The following is a 20,408-nucleotide window of genomic DNA, read 5'->3' as shown; positions in this document are numbered from 1 at the left end:
TGTCGAAGGCTTTCATGGCTGGGATCACAGGGTTGTTGTATGTTTTCCGGGCTGTATGGCCATGTTCTAAAAGTATTCTCTCCTGACATTTCGCCCACATCTATAGATGTGGGCGAAACGTCAGGAGAGAATACTTCTAGAACATGGCCATACAGCCCAGAAAACATACAACAACCCTCCAATGGGATTCACTCTTTCTCAAAAATATGTTTCTGGTCCTTACAATTCAGCAGATTCTTCTGCAATGCCTGCTGCAACTTCAGCAAAAAAACAAAAACAAAAAAAACAACAACAACAAAACCTCATACAGCCTGTACCTAAAAACCCAATCCAAGGCATTTCCCAAAAGCATGCTGAAGCCTACTGCTTTTACAAATGTGAATTGTGAAGAATTCCCCGTGGTGATGCAGAGTAGAAATTCCATCTCTATCCTTGCATTTTCTGGTGCCTCCAGAAAAAGTCTTGCTTATCTTGATCAGTTACAAAACAAAACAAAACAAAACAGAACCAGTTTTTGATCTGATTGGCTTTAATCAGAGCTTCAACAGATGCATTTATGAAATCTGACAATTGTCTTACCATAAAATTCTTACGTTTTCTCATTTGTTTAAAAACAGTGGCAGTTTAGAATCTGTAACACAATCCACCAAGAAATCAAAAACCAGGCACTTTGGGAAACAGTGGCCCCAATCCAGCTGAAGCTGCAGTCAGCAACGCGTTGACAACCAACCGTTCCAGACATAGGAGTACATCCCAATTTACACACGCACAACCTACCGTTCTCTCATGCACACGCCCAGGCTCAGGAGAACATAATGACATGCAACTGCTTTGGCAATTTTCAAAACTTTCTCCAGTTCCAACAAGGCAATTATCTTTCATTCCCTAACCCCAATGGACAGACAGATTGACACATAGAGCTAATTCTAAAAAACTATTAAAATTTCACAACATTTTTTATATTATTTATACATATATTAAAAATGAGGTAAGACATCTTGCCCGGAGGAGGCATTCTGGACCCTCCATCTCCCCAGCTCCCAAAGGTTCATTTCCAGCTGCAGTGCAGCCATTATTGCTCTGTCTTTGGATAGATTCTGTCTGGCTGCAAGATAGGCAGAGTCATTTTGTTATTGCCTTTAATAGTGGCCAACAGGCTTGCAGGATTTTGTTCCTTATCCCAGGGTGCAACCCTTGGAGGCCAGTCTAGCAAGTGGGAGAGGTGGTGATGGGGCTGTGAAGATACGGAAGGCTGCCGGGAGTTGAACACATGGCCACGGAGACAGGGAAGCTGAAGACAAACTGGGAAGTCGGAGTGGAAGTGGTCTTCCCTCTCTCTCTTAGTGTTCCCGAGGGGCTGGCAGCCTCAGCGGCACACGAAGTAGCCAGTACCTGGGACTCAAACTGAAGAAGCTGTCCCATGAAGCTGAAGTTGGGAGAGATGATGCTCCGGCGTTGCTTGACAAACTCAAAGGCCTCCTCGAGTTTCACACGCTTCTTCATGATCAGGTAAGCTAAGCAGATGGTGGCCGATCGGGAGATGCCAGCTTGGCAGTGCACAAGAACCCGGCCTTGGCACATCTTCACAGAATCTGGGAAGAGCACAGCAGAGCCAAAGCATCAGCATACACAACAGGTAAAGGCAAGGCCAGAGAAATCTGACTGTAACCTAGGCTTTGTGGTCACACATCACCAGCCGTTAAAATCATTCATACTTCTCAGGGTAGTTCTGTGAGTTTTTGAAGCCAATTTACTCCCATTATTGAGATAGTCTCAACAGTGTGTGAACAATGCTCAGAAATGTGTTTGATTTCTCTGCCAATAGTAAGAGATGCACTGAACTTTAGTTCTTCAAAAGTATTATTATTATTATTAATCATCACCATCATTATTATTATTATTATTATTTATTACTACAGACGTGCATATACAGACATGCATGCCGAATTATCGACCTGCACAGGTGTCAGAATTCAATTTTTGTTGTCCAATGAAACTATTTTATTTTATGTCTAGGTTTTTAAAGCATTTGATGCGTTTTATATTGTTTTATATTTATTTTATCATATTGTTTTAATTCATGGATTGTGTTTTAACTTTTGTTGATGTTGGGCTTGTCCCCATGTAAGCTGCCCCAAGTCTCTTCGGGGAGATGGAGGAGGGATATAAAAATAAAGTTGTTGTTGTTATATAAACTAGGGACCACACAGCTTTGTCAATAGCTAGGTATAAATATTAACAATTATTTCATTTGCACTCTATTATTGTTGGAGTGCACAACCTAATTATGCTTCTCGGTTCAATGCAAAAACCAAATATCTTTTACGAATGGTCTTTGATTTAAGCATCAATGTGTGGCAACTCCTTCACAGATGGAAATCGCCCCTTCATTTGATGCCACGGGAATAATGCAAGATAAACATACATATGCAAAGTAGCTCTAGGGAATCTGCTGCCTGTCTACTGTTTTGCAAAAACCATTCATGCTGCAGGAGCTATAGCAATAGTAAGCAATGCTAAACACTTCTTTCATCAGGCTTCTAAATGGGAAACTGCTTCATTTATGCACATTATTTGGAACCTAATGCTGACCCACAGACACATGCCACACGGCTACATTTATGTGACATGCACCAGCAGCTCTGGGAAATGTATTTCCCAAGACTATTGTCAGGTGCCAGTAGTTCTCAAATAATGTTTTCCCCAGTGGTCCTGTTGCCATAGCAATGCACCAGGCATCTGGGCAGAGGTTTCTCTTTCTGTTCCAGCCAAAGCAGAAAAGGGAAAGGATAGAGGGGAGGGAAATCAAATTCTTCTATGCCTCCAATTTTAACTCAAGTCTGATCAGAGTTGGGACCACAATGCACAGCGTAATTCAAACATTACTTAGTAATTCCCACCTGAAAGCAAGAGAGACTAGACCTAGGGATTTCATTACAAAAAGCAGGTGCTTAGGCAGAAAGTGGGTACATTTTGTATTACATAATACCATGTTGCATACATATAATGGGGCTCGGTGGCTTCCACTATAAGCAAATAAAGGTATAAAAGCTGTATTGTGAGCATGTCCAGGTGCCATGGCCTGCTGGAAGGGAATGGGCCCAGGTAGGAAGATACACAAATGACTTACTCAGCCCAAAGTGAACCACAAGGTGTAGCTTAGCGTGAGATGAAGGCTTACTTTAAGGCAGGTGTCTTCAACCTCCGGCCCTCCAGCTGTGTGGGCCTCTAACTCCTAAAAGTCCTAAGCAGCTTGTCAAAGTTGAGGGGCCAAACATCTGGAGAGCCACAAGTTGAAGAGACCTGCTTTAAGATCTTCCTCTAGGACTCATTTGCTTCAGAATTCAGAACTGGATTCCCCCGCCATCCAAGCTTTAGCCCGAAAAGGTTCACACGTACCAATGTATTCAATTGCTTCCATGAACCAGGAGCTGATGTCAGTCTTGTGGTTATCTTCCACCGGAATACATTTGTACTGAAAGTGTCCTTCAAAGTGGTTTGGGCAGTCTGACGAGACATTCAACAAAGCTGTAATCCCCAACGCATCCAGCATGTCCCTCCTAGCGGCGTGATGAGCGCTGCCGAGGAAGAGGAAAGGAAGGATTTCCACTGGGCCACCCTGATCATGGGAAGGAAGACAGAAACAGACATCACTATGAGACAAAGAGGGATATAGGAGTTTCTGGGTGAGAAGAAACTTGGGGAAAAAATCAGATGAAAGAGCTACAGTGCTGTCCCCTTTCCTCATTTTTCTTTCAAGGAGGGCTTTTGCTAAGAACATTTTTAGGATGTTTTGTAGAAGCTGAAAAAGAAATCTAAAATTCAGCAGCAAGGCCGTTTGCTGGGACAAGAAATGCTGAGGTATGTGTCCATCTTGTATTATAAACAATAAGACAATCTGCCCATTTTGAGAGCTCATATGGATAAACTCCATGCAGTCATGCCGGCCACATGACCTTGGAGGTGTCTACGGACAACGCCGGCTCTTCGGCTTAGAAATGTAGATGAGCACCAACCCCCAGTCGGTCACGACTAGACTTAACGTCAGGGGAAATCCTTTACCTTTTATGGATAAGCTGGTGGAAAAGCAAGGAATTTTTTTATTATTTACCCTCCATGACTCAATGCCATAAAGGCACCAGCACTCTCTGGAAAACAACACTAAAGACCCACTAAGAAAATCCAACAAATGCTACATTCAGCAAAGTACAAGAGGGATCCTCTCACCTCTGTAGGACTCTATCATATACCATGTAGCTTTGGACAAGTCTACATAGGGTCCACCAAACGCAGCGATGCCCAAACACGAATCAAGGAACATGAAAGGCACTGCAGAATAACTCAACCAGAGAAGTCAGCCATAGCAGAGCACTTGATGAACCAACATGGATACAGTATATTATTTGAGAACACAGAAATGCTGGACCACTCTTAACAACTACCATGTCAGACTACATAGAGAAGACATTGAAATCCACAAGCATATGGATAATTTCAACAGAAAGGAGGAAATTATGAAAATGAACAAAATCTGGCTACTGGTATTAAAAAAACTCTAAAATAACAGTAAATAAAGAACACTCTGAATTAGTCTGCAGTGCCTTTCATGTTTCTTGATTCATGTTTGGGCAATGCTGCATTTGGTGGTCCCTAGGTAGACTTGTCCATAGCTGCATGGTATACGGTAGACTCCTGCAGAGATGAGAGGATCCCTCTTGTCCTTTGCTGAACATAGCATTTGTTGGATTAGGGCCAGCTAACACCTCCCAACAAAGGATTGAGCCAGGCTTTGAAGCTGCAAGGCCATTCGATGCTAATCAAGGTGGCCAACTGCAACATTCACACTTGCCTATTCCTATTCTTAGTGTTTGAGAACAGCTTTAGGTTTAAATGAGGAGAATTACTGGAAACCAACCTGATCGTACTGCGGTGTCCCACAGGAACTCCAGCTATGCTCAAGACGTTCAATGGCAGCTGGCGAGGAAGCAGCAACAGGTGATTTCATCTTTGTACAGAGTTCTGGATATTCGGCATGGAATCGCTCATAGCCACCTGAAAGTAGGAATAATTGCAACATATTACACTGCAGCACTGTGTTAGACAGCCGCAAAATACTCTGTGGTAACACACATGATCCTGGTCAACTAGGTTAGGTATTTACAGGTCTCTGTAACTCCCACCATCTCCTCCAGCCTGTGACTTTTCTGTAAAGAACAAAAATAATCTCCAGCTTGAAGTCAAAACCGGGTTTAGGCAAGCAGCTCAAATGTGGTATCAACTCAAAACACAAACCAAAGAGCTGAGAAGAGTCCTCCAATATCACGTAAACTCAACAAATGGAAGTAAAAAATGAAGATGAATGCAAGCAGCAGAATCAAAAACCCTTCTAGCATATTGCCTATTTGATTCAGCAGTTCAGTTGATAGAAAAAAGAGCTTGTGGCCCAGCATCATGCAAATCGTAATTACGTTTCTGAGATGTTGTCAATACACATGACCTAGCAGACTCCAAATACGATTAGTAAGAAGTTGCTGTAAGTGAAGGCACCTGTGGTAGTCATTAACAAAACAAAATAGATGCAAAAATGATGTGAGCACAACAGAAACAGCACTGCAAATCAAAAGCACATCCCGGGAACATCTCCCAAATTTGAACCAAACAGAGGAGGGCAAAAACTATTCAACAATTTTTAAGGGACACTCAAAAACCAAGCCAGAACCCTCTGAAACAATATTTGATCCCCAACACTGGGGCTCTCATGCTCTGCAACTATGAAGAGGCAGCCCCATGTAGAAGCAGATGTCACACATTTTCATGACTACCTTCAGAGTTTGGTTGCCTCTGTGTTTAGCATGTGAGCTGTTGTAGCTGCCAAACAATTTTAGGCTAGCTGAAACTCGAGGTTGGCAAAATGAGGCCTACTCAAACTACAGCATGTTGGACATCTGACCGTGCCCATGAATTTCCCTGCCATCTAATTTTTACCACTTTCACCCATGGCCTGTGTGTGGGATTGAAATGTATGTCAAGAAATGAAATGCCAATTTGTAGGAACAGAAGTCCAATCACCACCCATATGTGTGCATATGCGCCTTCAAATAGCCTGCTGACTTACGGTGACCCCAAGAATTTCATAAGGTTTTCTCAGGCAAATAATAACTCAGTTTTAGAATCATAGAGTTGGAAGAGACCTTGTGGGCCATCCAGTCCAACCCCCTGACAAGAAGCAGGGAAATCGCATTCAAAGCACTCCTGGCAGATCCAGCCTCTTCTTAATAGCCTCCAAAGAAGGAGCCTCCACCACACTCCGAGGCAGAGAGTTCCACTGCTGAACAGCTCTCACAGTTAAGAAGTTCTTCCTAATGTTCAGATGGAATATCCTTTCCTGTAGTTTGAAGCCACTGTTCCGTGTCCTAGTCTCCAGGGCAGCAGAAAACAAGCTTGCTCCCTCCTCCCTATGACCCCTTCACATATTTATACATGGCCCTCACCATGTCTCCTCTCAGCCTTCACTTTTGCAGACTAAACATGCCCAGCTCTTTAAGCCGCTCCTCATATGGCTGTTCTCCAGACTCTTGATCATTTTAGTCGCCCTCCTCTGGACACTTTCCAGCTTGTCAACATCTCCCTTCAATTGCGGTATCCAGAATTGGACAGAGTATTCCAGATGTGGTCATGACTTCCCTGGATCTAGACACTAGACTCCCATTTATGCAGGCCAAAATCCCACTGGCTTTTTTAGCCACCACATTACACTTTTGGCTCATGTTTAACTTGTTGTCCACAAGGACACCAAGATCTTTTTCACACGTACTGCTGTCGAGCCAGGGTCTTTGCATCTTTTGCGAGTTCTTTCTTCTGAGGTGTAGCCTATAGCACCTGGTCATCAGTGGCAGTCTCCCACCCAAATACTCACCAGAGCTAACCCTGTTTAGTTCCACCTGCTTAAGCAGAAATCAGCTCCACTTATGTTTACTGGAACCAACCTTCAGGTTCATCAAAACCAATGGAACAATTCAACAACAAACCTATACACTTTAGTATGAAGTTGAACAAATCAAGTACATTAGATTGTAGGTTTAAATTATACACAAAAGCATTTTGCTTCTTGTTGCTGGCAAGAAATTCCTGTTTGGTTGTGAACCTTGGAGATAACAGAAAGAACATTTCATATTCCAAATCTTAACAAGATTTGTTCATGGGATTTGCTTTTGCCTCCTTCTGAGGCTGAGAGAATGTGACTTGCTCAAGGTAGATTTTCATGGCTGGGCAGCACTCCAAAGTTGTAACCCAGCTGACCTCCAGAGTTGTAACCCAGCACTCATGCCACGACTACATCATGCTAACTTTCATTTACAAAGCAAAAGAGACTTTGTAATATTATGCTCCAAAGTTTCAAAAGACAACACTGCCTCTGTCTAATCAATGCACCAGTTATTGCCACACATACACACAAAAGAAGTTCCATGCACATACCCAAACTCTTCTTTGGAAGTTTAGGGACCTTGTTAAACAGACTTAAGGGTGCAAGATGCAGCAGGATGGAAGGAAGAGAATTTTTTTCATACAAGCAGACACTGACTATTCTGCCCTGAGACAAACTGAATTTCTGCACCATAAATACATTTTGCAAACTAGGCCAAATGGACTAACTGTCATTTCATCAGAAGATAACACTTTCGGGCCTTTTCAGCGAGCATTGCCTGGAAGGCACTTAAAAGTATAATGTCTTGGTGACAGTATGTAGAATATAACTCAGATTAAGATGAACACTGGCCAGCACACATTTTGGTGCCTCCAGTGTTAGACATGTTTCAGGGTATATTTTACCTTCTTATTCCAAAAATGGCACAGGTTTCCGACTAGCCATTCTAGGTTTTGAGATACAGAACATATGCCATCTATCAGTCTTCATCTGCTTGACCATAAGAAATCATGATAGCCATATCTAATAAACCAGAGCTGATGTGCTCTATCCAATATAATTTTCTGAAACAGTGCCCCAAGTAAGCCCAGGAACAGGCCTAAAACCAAGACACCAAGAAAATATTATTTTTGATTGAGCTGGGTAATACTACAACTGTTCATGAGAGCAGCAAAACTTTCCTTGGTTAAATGATCAAATTTTGATGGACCTGAGTGGCATTCCCAATGGCAGAGGCAATTTTAAAAATTTCTCTTATTTAAATAAGAAGTCCTCATAGATCAGCAGGCTTCATTTTAAAAGATCCTTTCTCTCCTGTGTCACAAAGCATCACAGAAACAACAGGGACCAGAAATAAATTATCAATAGAAGACCCTAAGTTGCAGAGTCTTTCAGTACAAGAAGAGAGTATAGACACAGGTTAGTTTGGTTCCTTTCTCTTGTAGTCTGGCAAGCATCAGAGGATTTTTCTGAATATTCAGAGGCTGAGGGGGGATGATGGGTTCCAAAATGAGGCATCTGTGAGTGTTCAGGCAAGCAGATGAGGCTGATGTATGGAATTCCTCAAATCCTTCCCAGGCAACAGGGGAAACTAAAGGTACCAGTTCCCTTGAGAAAAGACCTTGGGAAGATTTCAAGGGAGAGTAGATTTAACTTGAGAATGCAGAGTGTGAAAAGCAAGCCGGCATGATTGCATGGAGTGCCCTTACCTTCCCACAAGAGCGGTACCTATTGATCTACTCACATTTGCATGTTTTCAAACTGCTAGATTGGCAGAAGCTGTGTCTAACAGTGGGAGCTCCCCCTGCTCTCCGGATCTGAACCACTGATCTTTCGGTCAGCAAGTTCAGCAGCTGAGCGGTTTAACCAGCTACGCCACTGGGGGATAATAAATAAAAGTATTTGATTATCCCCTTAAAGTGTAAATGCTTTAAAATATTTCAATCTGATTTGACAGGAACAAGAATTCATTTAGAACACTCCCAGCTTTGCAATGGACAGAGCAATGCAAGACACCTAGGCAGCTGGACCACATGCTCAAAGATTTCCATTTTAAATGTCAGAGAGGAAATCAGCTTCCCTCTTCTTCGGTGGTATAAAGTACGAATGCAGAGAAAGCAATGAAGAAATGTCTGGTTACAGTATTTGCATACATGCCACATATTTTTATTGGATTGCTTTGTAACCTTGGAAGATAAATATAGTCATTAGGTGTCACTCAGAAGCCTTGAGCAAGCATGGGATGGCAAGGAAGAGTCGCTGAACTATGTGTTGTCAAAGGCTTTCATGGTCTGAATCACTGGGTTGATGTGAGTTTACATCAGTGGTTCTAAACCTGTGGGTCCCCAGGTGTTTTGGCCTCCCCTGATGACGTGGAGGGGATTCTTGGGTCTGTGAGGGCGACCACTTGCGCTCTGGATCCTTGTCCTTCTTGGCTGGTTAAGCTGGCCAAAGATGGGTTGTTGGATTGGTTTGTGGCTATTATAAATGCCTCCTTGGGTCAGGGGTCAGTTCCATCCTGCTTTAAGCAGGCAGTAGTAAAACCATTACTAAAAAAGACCTCTTTAGACCCATCTGTATGTAACAACTACAGACCAATTTCCAACCTCCCATTTTTGGGCAAGGTTCTGGAGCGGGTGGTTGCCACGCAGCTCCAGGAGTTCCTCGATGACACTGATTTTCTGGACCGCTCGCAGTCTGGCTTCAGGCCTGGGCACAGTACTGAGACGGCTTTGGTCGCCTTGGTGGATGACCTCCGCAGGGAATTGGACAGGGGGAGTGTGACCCTGCTGGTTCTCTTGGACATCTCAGCGGCTTTCGATACCATCGACCATGGTATCCTTCTGGGGAGGCTCTCTGGGATGGGGCTCGGTGGCACGGTTCTGCTGTGGCTCCAGTCCTTCCTGGAGGGTCGTTCCCAGATGGTGAAGCTGGGGGACACCTGCTCGGACCCCTGGCCATTGACCTGTGGGGTCCCACAAGGGTCTATTCTATCCCCCATGCTATTTAACATCTACATGAAACCGCTGGGAGAGGTCATCCGGAGTTTTGGAGGGTGTTGCCATCTCTACGCAGATGACACGCAAATCCACTACTCGTTCCCATCTGACTCCAAGGAAGCCCCTCGGATGCTGAACCAGTGCCTGGCCGCTGTGGCGGACTGGATGAGGAGGAACAAGCTGAGGATCAATCCTGACAAGACAGAGGCCCTCCTGGTCAGTCGCGCGTCGGATCGGGGTATTGGGTGGCAACCTGTGCTGGACGGGGTTGCACTCCCCCTGAAATCACAGGTCTGCAGTTTGGGGGTCCTCCTGGACTCAGCGCTGATGCTTGAGGCGCAGGTGTCGGCGGTGGCCGGGAGGGCCTTCGCACAACTCAAACTTGTGCGCCAACTGCGACCATACCTCGTGAAGTCTGACTTGACCACGGTGGTGCATGCCTTAGTTACCTGTAGACTGGACTACTGTAATGCGCTCTACGTGGGGCTTCCCTTGAAGACGGCCCGGAAACTACAATTGGTCCAGCGCTCGGCTGCCAGGTTAATTACGGGGGCAAGTTACAGGGAGAGATCTACTCCCCTGTTCAAGGAGCTCCACTGGCTGCCTTTTATTTTCCGGTCCCGATTCAAGGTGTATACCATCACATATAAAGCCCTAAACGGTTTGGGACCCACCTACCTTCGTGACCGTATCTCCTACCACAAGCCTACACGATCCCTTCGCTCATCAGGGGAAGCTTTCCTGTCCCCACTCCCGATATCCCAGACCCGCCTTGTGGGAACAAGGGAGAGGGCCTTTTCTGCTGTGGCCCCCCGATTGTGGAATTCTCTGCCCGCGGAGATTAGGCAAGCCCCCACACTAGCAGCCTTCAAGAAAGACTTGAAAACATGGTTCTTTCGCTGCGCTTTTGGAGAGTAACCATTTTATATTTCTTTTCCGTTGCTCCCCCTAATATCTATCCTCCAGAATACCCCACTCCCTTATGACCCTGTTTGCTGTGGTTTTTATTTTTATGTCTTTCTCACCCCGAGTTTTAACTTAATGTTCATGTGGTCTGCCCTTGTTTTTATTGTCTCCTTTTTTATTATTTACTGTATTGTTTATTGTATTGTGTTGTGCTGTTCTTTTATATGCTGTTTATATTGTATTGTTCTGGGCGTGGCCCCATGTAAGCCGCTCCGAGTCCCCATTGGGGAGATGGTGGCGGGGTATAAATAAAGTTTTATTATTATTATTATTATTATTATTATTATTATTATTATTATTATTACTACCAGAAACCCCAGCCAGTGTACCAGCTGTTAGGATTTCTGGGAGTTGAAGGCCAAAACATCTGGGAACCCACAAATTGAGAACCATTGCTATATATAATAAAGGTAAAGGTTTTCCCCTGACATTAAGTCTAGTTGTGACCGACTCTGCGGGTTGCTGCTCATCTCAATTTTGAAGGTCAAAACATCTGGGGACCCACAGGTTGAGAACCACTGGTTTACATCAAGGGAACCACTGTTGATGAAGAAACACAACATACAAACTATCTACAGACCCACTAAGAAAATACAACAAATACTACGTTTGGTAAAGGACAAGAGGGATCCTCTCACCTCTGCAGGAGTCTATCGTATACAGCTGTGGACAAGTCTACATAGGGACCACCAAATGCAGCATTGCCCAAACATGAATCAAGGAACATGAAAGGCACTGCAGACTGATTCAACCAGAGAAATCAGCCATACCACAGCACTTGATGAACCAACCTGGACACAGCATATTATTTGAGAACACAGAAATGCTGGACCACTCTTAACAACCACCATGTCAGACTACACAAGAGAAGCCGTTGAAATCCACAAGCATGGGGACAATTTCAACAGAAAGGAGGAAACCATGAAAATGAACAAAATATGGCTAACAGTGTATTGCCGAAGCCAAAAGATGAAGCTATTCAATGCTAATTAAGATAATTAATTACAACATTCACACTGGCCTCCAACTGACAAGAGTTCTTCTCCCACCCTGGACCTGCCACAGATATATAAACCTTCCTTTCTTAGTTTTCCCATATAACTCACAACCTCTGGGAATGCCTGCCAAAGATGTGGACGAAACGCCAGGAGAGAATGCTTCTGAAACATGGCCATACAGCCCGGGAAACACACCACAACCCTATGGATACCAGTATTTTAAAACTCTAAAATCAGGACAGTAAATATAGAACAACACTCAGAAAACACGGGAATTCCAGCCAGGAAACAATCAGGGCCAGCTAAGACCTCCCAGCAAGGATTCCCCCAGGCAGGAGGCAGCCAGGTTTTGAAGCTGCAAAGCTATTCACTGCTAATCAAGGTAGCCAATTACAACATTCACATTTGCCTCAAGCAGTCAAGAGTTCTTTCTCCCACCCTGAAACTTCCACAGATATATAAACCCCACTTGCCTAGTTTCCAACGGACTTCACAACCTCTGAGGATGCCTGTCATAGATGTGAGTGAAACATCACGTCAGGAAAGAATGCTTCTGGAACATGGCCATACAGCCTGGAAAACTCAAAGCAACCCAGTCTCTGGACTACTAGCGCAGCAGTAGACTTTTATTTTCTGACCACTACTTATCTTAAGATGTTTCAGGTTCCTAAGTGAACATTTGTTTAGCCAATTTTTAAAGGAGAAAGAATCAATTTGTCAAAACTTGGGAAAGTTACCTTTTGGATTACAGCTCTTAAAAAACCCCTTTATGGGAAGGGGGCTTCTGGGAACTGTCATCCAAAAAGTAGCACTTCCAATCTCACAACTTGAGAGGCCACTTTCGCATCTAAAGCCTCTTTCACTGTTATCATTGCTGTAAAAGGGCTGGAAAGAAGTTTAGTCTACAGAAATGCTGCCAGCCGATCAACCAGAAAGGAAACATGGAAGATTACAACTATATATGATGATTACAATGAGAATCATCTATGCCCAGAGATGGGGGAAAAAACGCAAAAAAAATGGCTTACAAAGATTTGTGAGTAAACGGAGACGGACAAAAGGACAATACACATTAAGGAGAAATCCTTGACTAATTTTAAGAAAGACTGGGATTTAGGACCCTTCTACATTGCTACATAATCCAGAATATCAGGACAGATAAATCAACATTATCTGCTTTGAACTGGATTTTCTGAATCCACACTGCCAGATAATCCAGTTCAAAGCAGATAATCTGGATTTTATACAGCTGTGTAGAAGGGCTCTTTGTTATCTTTTTTAACACCACAGATGGGAATAAACTTCAACTGTGGGTATTATTATTATTATCCCACTTTTTCTCGCCATACGGAGACTCCAAGTGGCTCACAACTAAAAGCATTGCAATACAACTTTAAGTATACAAATACACAAGTATTATAACAGTATTAAACATCATTTAAAGCATATAAAACCCATCAACTGAGCTTGAGATGGAGGTGGGACTGAGAAAAGGGCCTAATATTCAGGTGGAATCTCCTTTCCTGTCATTTGAACCCATTTCTCAATTGAGTCCTAGTCTCTATAGCAATGCAACCTTTTGCACTTGGTGTGTCAAAATTCACCAAAAAACCTAGCATGACTTGGGTGGTGTGTCACTTCCAAGAAAAAAACCATAATTTCACAATATGTATAGTTTAAATAACAAAAATGTATAATTGTAAAATATAACTGTATTTAATAAATCAAAAACTTTTTACTACCATTATTTCCATATACAACAATCTATGGTACCTCTTGCAGTTTCCATGCTTACTTCTCTCTTCTAGTTTCAATGTAGCCATGAATAATATAATAATAATATAATAGTAATATGATAATATACTACAATAATAATAGAATAATAATAGAATGATATAATTATTATTATTATTATTATTATTATTATATATATATCTATATATATAAAAGGGTAATGAAATTTCGGCCTAGGACAAAACAACAAAACTACACATCCCAGAAACACTAAACTTGGCAGCACAACCCCTCATCCATGCCTCTACATTCATACAACTAAAAGAAAAGAAAAATAAAGTCCTAATTAGAGGGAGAAGAATAATTGTTTTTATCCAATTGCTGCCAGTTAGAAGGCTAAGCTGGTCTCCTAGCAACCCACTCAGCCCAGGGGACAGGCATAGTTAGGCCTCACTTAGGCCTCTTCCACACTGCCTATAAAACACAGATTATCTGATTTTAACTGGATTATATGGCAGTGTAGACTCAAGGCTCTTCCACACAGCTATATAACCCATTTATAATGGACTTAATGTAAGGTAAAACCTTTACCCTTTACCTTAACTACCACCAATTCCTCAATACTTCATTTCCCATATCACCATACTTTGCCACAGCAATGCGTGGCCGGGCACAGCTAGTATAATATATAAGTCTCACTTATCCAAGCCTCGCTTATCCAAGTTTCTGGATTATCCAAGCCATTTTTGTAGTCAATGTTTTCAATATATCATGATATTTTGGTGCTAAATTCGTAAATACAGTAATTACAACATAACATTACTGCATATTGAACTGCTTTTTCTGTCAAATTTGTTCTAAAACATGATGTTTTGGCGCTTAATTTGTAAAATCATAACCTAATTTGATGTTTAATAGGCTTTTCCTTAATCCCTCCTTATTATCCAAGATATTTGCTTATCCAAGCTTCTGCTGACCCGTTTAGCTTGGATAAGTGAGACTCTACTGTAATATGATAATATACTACAATAATAATAGAATAATAGAATGATATTATATATATATAAAAATGTAATCACACCAAATCACACCAAATTTGGCCACAAAAGACATAGTCATCCAATCAATCTGCATGCGGCAGCAAAAATGGCTAGGCATATCAGTGCTGACACTCGTGTCATAGGTTGGCCATCACTGCTCTAGAGCAAATGCTAACTTTTATTGGTCCATTTCCAAACTTCGTACTACTTCCGCCTCATTTTTTAAAAAGTAAACACAACCTGGGAGGAAAAAAGAGATGCCACAGAAAAGCTCTCCTTTTTGCGCTTTTCTGTGGCATTCAGAACACATGGCTACAAAAACATCTGAGTCACAACAAAATACAAATCAGCACAAGGTTTTGTTCTGCCTGGCACATGCATGCATTCAACCTAGGGACAGTGGGAAGGAGGGCTATAAATGGACTCAATGGTTCCTGCTGTCCCCGGAGGAGGCCCTCCAGGGAACAATGGGGCGGAATGGGGCGGCAGCATCCCCCAGTCCTCCCCTTCACTTCCACACCAGCCAGGATGTTTGGCAGTTCAAAAGGTCACCATCAGCAGGGAGAAAAAGAGAGAGTTATAAAAGGGAAGCCAGGCAGGAAACAACCTTCAGAGATACAATACCCTGGGCCTCCCTATCTGCCTTTTGCACTGTTTCCAAGAGCCAAGCCATGTGCGTGTATATAACACAAGTGCCTTCATGTCCCCTGTCCCTTTCTAGCAACTCCTATGAATTTCATAGGCTTTTCCTAGGCAGGGAAGGGTCTCTTCTAGGGCTGGTTCCACACTGTAGAATTAATTAATGCACCAATTTGCCTTGGCTCAATACTTTGGGAATCTTGGGACCTGTAATTCACTTAGACCCCAGTGTTTTTTTGTGTGTGTCAGGAACGACTTGAGAAACTGCAAGTTGTTTCTGCGGTGAGAGAATTGGCTGTCTGCAAGGACGTTGCCCAGGGAACACCCCGATGTTTTGATGTTTTTACCATCCTTGTGGGAGGCTTCTCTCATGTCCTGAGCTGGAGCTGACAGAGGGAGCTCATCCGTGGCCTTCCCAGGTTGGATTCGAACCGGCAGCCTTCAGGTCAGCAACCCAACCTTCAAGTCATCAATCCTACCGGCACAAGGGTTTAACCCACTGCGCCACTGGGGGCACCCCAAGTACTCTTCTGGTAGAAAAGACTGAAAACCTTGTAAACTACAACTCCCTTAATAGCAAAGTATGAAGTCTTGATGGTTAAGAGCAGTGTCAAACTGCATTACTTCTCCAGGAAGATGTGGCCTATTTTTTTTTTTTGCAACATAACAAACAAACAAAGCAAAGAATTCACAACAGAGGTCAAAATAAAATTGATAGCAGAATAATGCAATTACAGTAGAATCTCACTTATCCAAGCTAAACGGGTCCGGCAAAAGCTTGGATAAGTGAATATCTTGGATAATAAGGAGGGATTAAGGAAAAGCCTATTAAACATCAAATTAGGTTATGATTTTACAAATTAAGCACCAAAACATCATGTTATACAACAAATTTGACAGAAAAAGTAGTTCAATAGGCAGGAATATTATGTTGTAATTACTGTATTTATGAATTTAGCACCAAAATATCACAATGTATTGAAAATATTGACCACAAAAATGGCTTGGATAATCCAGAAACTTGGATAAGTGAGGCTTGGATAAGTGAGACTAAACTGTAGTTTGAAGATGGGGGAAGCAAGGGGGCCTCTTCGAAATCAGTCTCAGGCTGGATCTATACTGCCATATAATTCAGTTTCTGAATCCAGATTATTTGTTTTGAACTGGTCTATGTAAGTCTACACTGCCACAGAATCCAGTTCAAAGAAGATCTGGATTCAGAAACTGAATTAAAGGGCAATATTGATTGGGGCCTGAGAGATACAAGGAGCTCCAAGGAGATGAGGTCAATAAATAATAATAATAATAATAATAATAATAATAATAATAATAATAATAACAACAACAATACAAAGCCCCACTTTTCTGGGGCTAAATCCAGTTGGGACCCTGCCTTCGTATGACCCGGAGTTAGAAAAATCCGACTTACAAATATATTAAAAGATGGTTTTTAATATCAAGTCAAGGGGTGCTGTGGTTTTTAACTTTGGATGTGTTTTAACTGTTTTTAACTGGGAATTTTTAAAATACTGTTTTATATTTAATCCTGTTTTAATGTTTGCATAGTTGCATATTTTAAATTGTATGCTGTTGCTTTTAGGTTAAACCGCTTTGAGTCTCCTGCAAGAGAGATAAAGTGGGGTATAAATATATGGAAAAAGAAGATGATGATGAAGGAGAAGGGTGAGACAACAGGAAGTGAGAGAAATCTCCCTTTAGGAAGGGAAAATCACTCCTGAAGGAGTTATCATGGGGAAAGGGGGTCTCCATTGAAGCTTTACCACATTCACAACCAGCCATTTTTTTTCATCCAATTATCACAGGGACAGAAAGTGAGGTGAAATCTTTTGAAGAGAAGCACAGACATCAAAACAAACACCACATGGGGTGTTAACCCTTCTCTATGCGATCCAAAGCATGCATGCATGCGCATAAAGGATATATATATATAGCTGGAGTCACACTTAAAAATATTCTGACTTCCATAAAAATTCAACTATTATGATATATATATATATATATATACATACACATACACACAAACACAGAGGGAGAGAGAGTATTTGATATAATCTTACATATAATATCATGCAATATATATTTGGCTGAAATTACATTTTAAAATGTTTTGACTTCCATATAACATAATATATATTTGGCTGGAGTTACACTTTAAAATGTTCTGACTTCCATGCAAGTTAAACTATTATATGTTATATAATACATTATTTGATATAATATCTTAGATATAATATAAGATATATATGGCTGGAATTACACGTAAATGTTCTTAAATATATAGATATATATCTTATATATAATATAATATATATTTGGCTGGAGTTGCACTTAAAAATGTTCTGACTTCCATACAAATTCAACTAGAGAGACAGAGAGAGAGAATTTGATATAATGTCTATCTTACATATAATATCTTATATATTTGACTGGAGTTACACTTAAAAATGTTCTGACTTCCATACAAATTCAACTAGAGAGAGAATTTGATATAATATCTATCTTACATATATCTTATAATATATATTTTGACTGGAGTTACACTTAAACATGTTCTGACTTCCATACAAATGCAACTATTATATTTTATTATATAATACTGTACTGTATTTACGAATTGAGCAGCAAAATATCACAATTTATTGAAAATATCGACTACAAAAATGCGTTGGATAATCCAGAACGTTGGATAAGCGAGGCTCGGATAAGTGAGACTCTATTGTAATATATATTTGACTGAAGTTACACTTTAAAATGTGCCTGTCCCCCACTTCCATACATATTCAACTACAGAGCCTATCTTTGTAACTTGGGGACCCCAGCGGCCGTCCAGTCAGACCCGCTTCTGCCATCACAAAGGACGCGACGCGATCCCTCCCGGCAGACGTCCCCGCCGCGGCAACTTCCTGCTGACCTTTGAGGAGAGCGAGGCGGGCGCGCTGGGCGTCCCTGCGGAGCGCGCGCAGGACCAGGGCCAGGGTGCTGTCCTCGCGCAGGGCCTGGGCGCGCGGGCAGCGCTCGTCGTAGAGCACCACGGCGGCGTAGAGGCCCTCGCGCAGCCCCGCGCGGGCCTCCTCCTCGGCCGGCAGGATCTGCTCCAGGCTGACGGCGCCCTTGGCCCGCCGGCGCACGATGGTGTTGCAGCGCACGTTGAGCGCCCCGCGGATGAAGCCCGCGCTGTGCGCCAGGAAGGGGCGGCAGTCCAGCAGCAGGCACTTGGACCCCGAAGAAGAGGAGGAAGAAGAAGAAGAGTGCAGGAGGAGGCGATGCAACGCGCCGCACTCCATCTCGCCCAGGGGCTCCACCATGGCTTTAGCTTAGCGCATGGTTGTCAGCCACGCAGCTACAGCAGCAGGGGATTTAAGAATGAAGCTATTGCTGCGGGTGGCGGTGGCCGCGCGCGCATTCTCGTGGGCGGGGCTTTATATCACCTGCTCCCGCCCACCTCCTGCTTCTCCACGCCCCCATTGTGACGTCGGCGTTCCATTCACTGCCAGGGGAGGCTAGGAAGGGGCGGGCCCAAAGGGGCCCGCCCCTTCCTAGCCTCCCCTGACAGTGAATGGAACGCCGACGTCACAATGGGAGCTGCGCGCGTTCATTCATAAAAAAAGAAGGAGGAAGAAGGGAAACAGCCGCCTGTCTCTCTCTGGGGCGTTTGTTGACTTGTCGTTATCCATCCCCCAAGCAAGAAGCAGCCAGACTTTGAAGCTAAAAGGCCATTCAATGCTAATCAAGGTGGTCAATTGCAGCATTCACACTTTCCTCAGGCACCCTGGACATTCCACAGATATATAAACTCTACTTGCCTAGTTTCCAACAGACCTCACAACTTCTGAGGATGCCTGCCATAGATGTGGGCGAAACATCAGGAGAGATTGCTTCTGCAACATACAGGCCGGAAAACTCACAGCAACCCAGATCTAAAATGCCTAATTTAAGGGCTTTATATTCTCTGCCTGGTGGTTTCATTTCCAAAACCTTCTACACCCATTAAAAGAGAGGAAACCATTAATAAATCCTTTCCCCCATAAGATAATGGCGCTCCATGCAGTCATGCCGGCCACAATACCTTGGAGGTGTCTACGGACAATGCAGGCTCCTCGGCTTAGAAATGGAGATGAGCACCAACCCCCAGAGTCGGACACGACTGGACTTAATGTCAGGGGAAAACTTTCTTTATCTTTACCTTCCCTATAAGATGACACTCTTCTAATTAATAATAATGATGATGAAAGTTTGACCCCATCTTTCCTGAAGAAACAAAGGTACATAAGCCCCCGTATTTCAACATTGTGAGTTTATCCATATCTGCTAAGAATTGCCCCTTATTGAGTTCAATCCATTCTGTGATCCTTCGGCAGCTCAGGCTGGATCTACACTGCCGTATAATCCAGTTTCAGAATGCGGATTAACTGCTTTAAACTGCATTATATGAATCTACAGTGCGACAGGAGCCCCCGGTGGCACAGTGGGTTAAACTGCTGAGCTGCTGAACTTACTGACTGACAGGACGGCGGTTCGAATGCAAGGAGCAGGGTGAGCTCCCGCTGTTAGCCCCAGCTTCTGCCAACCTAGCAGTTTGAAAACATGCAAATGGGATAGATCAATAGGTATGGGAAGGTAAGGGCGCTCCCAGCCACATGATCACGGAGGTGTCTACGGACAACGCCGGCTCTTCGGCTTAGAAATGGAGATGAGCACCAACCCCTAGAGTTAGGCACGACTAGACTTAATGTCAGTGGAAAACCTTTACCACTACCTTACCATGCCACATCCAGTGTAGATGAGGCCTTAGACAGAGAGATTTCATGTTCAGGTGAAAATTAACTGAAATCTAAAATTGCTGCATGCCTAGCCACTTTTGGGTTGCTTCCAAATATAAATTTCTTCCTTTCACTGAAGTGTCAAATATTGGACGCCCAACAATTCTCCCACAATCTTAAGAAAGATTGCTGTCAGGCAGAGCCCTTGTATAGTTAACCTCAAGAGTCCGGAGGGACAGTTTGAAAACAGGCCTGACAACTCTGGTCACTGGCCAAGTTTGTATTTTGGTTTGTTTTTCCTGAAAGTGCACCTTCAAGCTTGTTCA

At 42.9% G+C, this 20,408-nt stretch overlaps 1 protein-coding gene across 1 annotated transcript; it reads right to left on the bottom strand.

The window, feature by feature from the left end:
- Window positions 1–508: 508 nt before the first annotated feature.
- On the bottom strand, window positions 509–18,740 carry dusp4 (dual specificity phosphatase 4). Its single transcript, XM_008116640.3, has 4 exons — window positions 18,234–18,740; window positions 4,916–5,052; window positions 3,400–3,619; window positions 509–1,592 (listed from the first exon to the last, which is right to left on the bottom strand). The coding sequence occupies exons 1-4, from the start codon at window positions 18,625–18,627 to the stop codon at window positions 1,207–1,209; spliced, it is 1,137 nt and encodes a 378-aa protein (XP_008114847.3). The 5' UTR covers window positions 18,628–18,740; the 3' UTR covers window positions 509–1,206.
- Window positions 18,741–20,408: the final 1,668 nt, after the last annotated feature.

Source organism: Anolis carolinensis, chromosome 2, assembly GCF_035594765.1.
Source record: "Anolis carolinensis isolate JA03-04 chromosome 2, rAnoCar3.1.pri, whole genome shotgun sequence".
In the NCBI taxonomy this organism is placed as follows: domain Eukaryota; kingdom Metazoa; phylum Chordata; class Lepidosauria; order Squamata; family Dactyloidae; genus Anolis; species Anolis carolinensis.
Note: the sequence above shows the minus strand (reverse complement) of the source record. Positions and strands in the feature narration are given on the sequence as shown.

Excerpts from the sequence above, each read along its gene's own strand:
- dusp4 (XM_008116640.3), bottom strand. The coding sequence starts at position 18,627 with ATGGTGGAGCCCCTGGGCGAGATGGAGTGCGGCGCGTTGCATCGCCTC. Across the intron at positions 5,053-18,233 it reads CCGCCTCGCTCTCCTCAAAG|GTGGCTATGAGCGATTCCAT; the intron begins GTCAGCAGGAAG and ends TCCTACTTTCAG. Across the intron at positions 1,593-3,399 it reads GGAAGCAATTGAATACATTG|ATTCTGTGAAGATGTGCCAA; the intron begins GTACGTGTGAAC and ends TGCTCTTCCCAG.